Source organism: Triticum dicoccoides, chromosome 1A (genome assembly GCF_002162155.2).
Source record: "Triticum dicoccoides isolate Atlit2015 ecotype Zavitan chromosome 1A, WEW_v2.0, whole genome shotgun sequence".
Classification (NCBI taxonomy): Eukaryota; Viridiplantae; Streptophyta; class Magnoliopsida; order Poales; family Poaceae; genus Triticum; species Triticum dicoccoides.
The window spans coordinates 524,370,116-524,374,074 of record NC_041380.1 but is presented as its reverse complement, the minus strand read 5'-3'; the positions used below and the strand labels follow the sequence as shown (position 1 = coordinate 524,374,074).

At 48.1% G+C, this 3,959-nt stretch overlaps 1 protein-coding gene across 1 annotated transcript; it reads left to right on the top strand.

The window, feature by feature from the left end:
• The first annotated feature begins 618 nt into the window (after positions 1–618).
• On the top strand, positions 619–2,043 carry LOC119285707 (peroxidase 1-like). The gene is made up of 3 exons (XM_037565037.1): positions 619–904; positions 981–1,166; positions 1,258–2,043. Exons 1-3 carry the CDS (start codon positions 695–697, stop codon positions 1,843–1,845), a joined length of 984 nt encoding a protein of 327 aa, XP_037420934.1. The 5' UTR covers positions 619–694; the 3' UTR covers positions 1,846–2,043.
• The last annotated feature ends 1,916 nt before the right edge of the window (positions 2,044–3,959 follow it).

Here is a 3,959-nt window from a genome sequence, read left to right as displayed (position 1 = left end):
TGACATATGCAAAAATTCTTTAAAAAAATTACTACCTTTCAATGAATTGTAACATAATTTAAATTTATTTTCAAGTTTGTAAATCTGGCTCAAAATTCTAGTGTTACAAGTATTTCAGACCACATCGAAATTGCACGGATCTTCACGCAAGATCAAGCGAATATAGCATTGACTGAGACTTAGCGAAGCTGATTCGGGATAGCATGCGGTGCCAATATAAATATACGGATCATGATATTTCCATGTCTTCAAACTACCAGTAGGTGGTGGCATTCATTTGTTGCACGTATCCTTTGCTGATTAGAACTTGGCACCGCAGTTTGCTCCGTGATGGCTAATTAGTAAGTTAGTGAGAAAATTGCTGTCTAGAGAAAATTAGTGAATTCATCTAATGATGTGCTTCCGTCTGGCTGTCCGTCCGCCTCCATTATACGTACGGTGGCCGCCGGTGTACCTGCCACGGCAAAGATTCCGCAGAGTGCAAACAAGGAACAACTCATTAAACCATGGGAATTTTACCTGCTGCTCCGGAGGACAGCCCACCACATGCAGGCGTGGGGACACTCCGGCGCTATATATTTCCCCGGCGCCAGTCCATCAGCAGCAGCAGCTCAAGCTTCTCCTGATCAACTCGCCACCTAGCCATCGTCGTTTCTTGCATAGCCAAGCAAGAAACAAGCTTCTTGGCGAGAAGATGGCGTGTAGGGGTGCAACGATGGTGGCGCTGCTGCTCGCGGCGGTGGCGGCGACGTGCGCGCGGGCGCAGCTGCACGACAAGTTCTACAGCGAGTCGTGCCCCAGCGTGGAGGACGTCGTGAGGAAGGAGATGGTGAGGGCGCTGTCACTGGCGCCCAGCCTCGCCGGGCCGCTCCTCCGGATGCACTTCCACGACTGCTTCGTCAGGGTATGCTGCATTTGCATGCATTAGTATCTGCCCGTACCCCGTTGTGCGCTATGGCCTGACCACCGTGAATATGCAGGGGTGCGACGGCTCGGTTCTGCTAGACTCGGCCAACAAGACGGCGGAGAAGGACGCGCAGCCGAACCAGACGCTGCGAGGCTTCGGCTTTGTCGACAGGGTGAAGGCCGCGGTGGAGAAGGCCTGCCCCGACACCGTCTCCTGCGCCGACATCCTCGCCCTCATTGCCAGGGACGCAGTATGGCTGGTGAGTAGAGTACTACTACTATGCCATTTTTCAAATGACACGGTACGTGTGGAAGCTAAATTCTAATGCTGCTCGATCATGGTTTCTCCAGAGCAAGGGTCCATTCTGGACAGTTCCTCTGGGCCGGCGAGACGGCAGCGTGTCCATTTCCAACGAGACCGACGCTCTACCACCCCCGACCTCCAACTTCACCGTGCTCACCCAGCTCTTCGCCGCCGTGAACCTCGACGCAAAGGACCTTGTCGTCTTGTCTGCCGGGCACACTATCGGGACGTCGCACTGCTTCTCCTTCTCTGACCGGCTCTACAACTTCACCGGCATGGAGAACCCCAGCGATATCGACCCCTCGCTGGAGCCGCAGTACATGATGCGGCTAAAGAGCAAGTGTGCCAGCCTCAACGACAACACCACCCTCGTGGAGATGGACCCCGGCAGCTTCAAGACCTTCGACACCGACTACTTCAAGCTGGTGAGCAAGCGGAGGGGCCTCTTCCACTCTGACGGCGCCCTCCTCACCGACCCCTTCACCCGCGCCTACGTCCAGCGCCATGCCACCGGCGCCTTCAAGGACGAGTTCTTCGCTGACTTCGCCGCCTCCATGATCAAGATGGGCAATGCCAATCCTCTCACCGGCAGCCAGGGCGAGATCAGGAAGAAGTGCAGCGTGGTTAACCATTAAACCACCGACGAAGTACAAGGCTGTTTTGATTCGTGAACATCCTTTTTTCTCTGTAAATTACTGTAAGATTGTTATAGCTCCTTCGTCTCCCAAATCTTTTTCTTTCATTAATCTATTGTTTCGTTACAACCATGTGATTTTCTTGTACACACGACAAACACTTTGAAATTGCCACATCTGACGTGTTGTGCGTTGTCATCTGGAGATTCATGTCACGCTTACTAGTTATGTCTAAGTTGTCTTGTTTTATTTTAGGTTGTGACATAAAAAAAGATTTGTTGTGATTTTTGTTTGGGTGTGTATAGGACTCATCTAGATGTGACATAACTATGTCACATCTAAATATGACATCAGCCAACCTCACATTGAAAACAGCCCCACGCCATTATCCTTGTTTGTTTGTTTGTTTTTCTTTTTTTTTCAAAGCCAGCTCATCTTAAACTCGATGAGCGCTTCGCTTCCTCCATGTCTTCTCTTTTCTGCTGCTCAGCTTTATCAAATGGATGGACGGTGGGCGGCTTTGTCACATGCAAAGCTGTAGCTATGTTGCTAGTACGTACTGCTACGCCGATTGCTACTGCTACGTGTGATGCATTGCTAAGTGGCTCCTTGTGTATTTTGTAGTTGTTACAGATAGATAAATCAACCTAACGTACAACCCTTACTATTTCGTTGACGGTGATCGCGACGCCGAACAATCAAAACACTGTCAAAGCTAGCTACGCATCATCAACTTTGCCATTGTCTGCATGTATGCACATTTACATGGTCGCTCATTCTATCCAATAGCTTATCCACGCATCACTTGCCTCTACATTCATACATGCACAGTAGCACAAATCACTCAATACGAATTCATAAAAAGTTAGCAAATACAAAAAAAAGTTTGTGAAATTAAAAAAAATGACCATGATTTACAAAAACAAAAAAATGAAAAAAAAACATGATTTCGAAAAATATCATTATTTAAGAGAATGTTCATGACTGTAAAAAAAGAAAAACATGAATAATTTATTAAATGTGGAGATGCAGCTGATCGACAACCCTCCACCTCCCTTAATGGTTGCCTCGTTGTGGGCAATGTCGTTGTGTGGCGAGGGTAGACTTGCTACTGGGACAAAGATGGGTCGGGCCTAGTTGCATATTGAGGGTGGAATTGCAACAACGACAAAAAAGGGTAGAGCCTCCGGGTGTGTATAGAGGATGGAGTTGTGATTGGAATAAAATTGGTCGCCCCCTAGCTGCGTATTGAGGGTGGATTTACAGGTGGGGCAAAAAAGGTAGTCCCCGAATTGCATGTCATGAGTGTAGTTGGACTTGAAACAAGGACAAATATCTGTTGGGCTCCAATTGTGTCGATGATGAACTTGTAACCGGGACAAGAAAAAGGAGGGTCCATCAATTATATGTCAGGGGTGGGGTTATAACTGAGCCAAAAATGACTGCCTCCCAGTTACGTGTCAAGGGTGGACTTGCAACTGGGACAAAATGGATCCGAGCACCAGTTCCATATCGAGGGAACTAAGACAAATTGGTTGAGCCCTAGTTGCATATTAAGCATGGACATGCAACTGGGACAATAAAAACGGCGGATCCTCAATATCATGCCAGGGTTGTAGTTGGACTTGTAACTAGGACAAATATGGGTTGAGCCCTAGTTGTGTGTCGATGGTGGACTTGCAAGTGAGACAAGAAAAAGGACATGCCTCTAATTGCATGTCGGGGGTGGAGTTGCAACTAGGAAAAAATGGTCGCCCCTAGTTGCATGTCAATGGTGGACTTGCAAGTGAGACAAGAAAGGGCATCTCCAATTGCATGTCGGGGATGGAGTTGCAACTGGGGGAAAATGGCCGGCCCCCTAGTTGCATGTCGAGGGTGAACTTGCAACTTAAACTCGAGGGTGGGCTTGCAACTGGAAGAAATACGGGCCAGTTGCGAGTCAAGAACACACTTGCAACTGGGAAAATTATAAAACTATGAGCCCAATTACGAGTCAAGGATTGACTTCTAACTGGGATGAAACAAACTATGGGCCCGGTTGCGAGTCCAAGTGTGGACCTGCAACTAGGATGAAGACCAAAACATATATTCAGTTGCGAGTCAAAGGTGTGCTT

Excerpts from the sequence above, each read along its gene's own strand:
- LOC119285707 (XM_037565037.1), top strand. The coding sequence starts at position 695 with ATGGCGTGTAGGGGTGCAACGATGGTGGCGCTGCTGCTCGCGGCGGTG. Across the intron at positions 905-980 it reads TCCACGACTGCTTCGTCAGG|GGGTGCGACGGCTCGGTTCT; the intron begins GTATGCTGCATT and ends GTGAATATGCAG. Across the intron at positions 1,167-1,257 it reads CCAGGGACGCAGTATGGCTG|AGCAAGGGTCCATTCTGGAC; the intron begins GTGAGTAGAGTA and ends TGGTTTCTCCAG.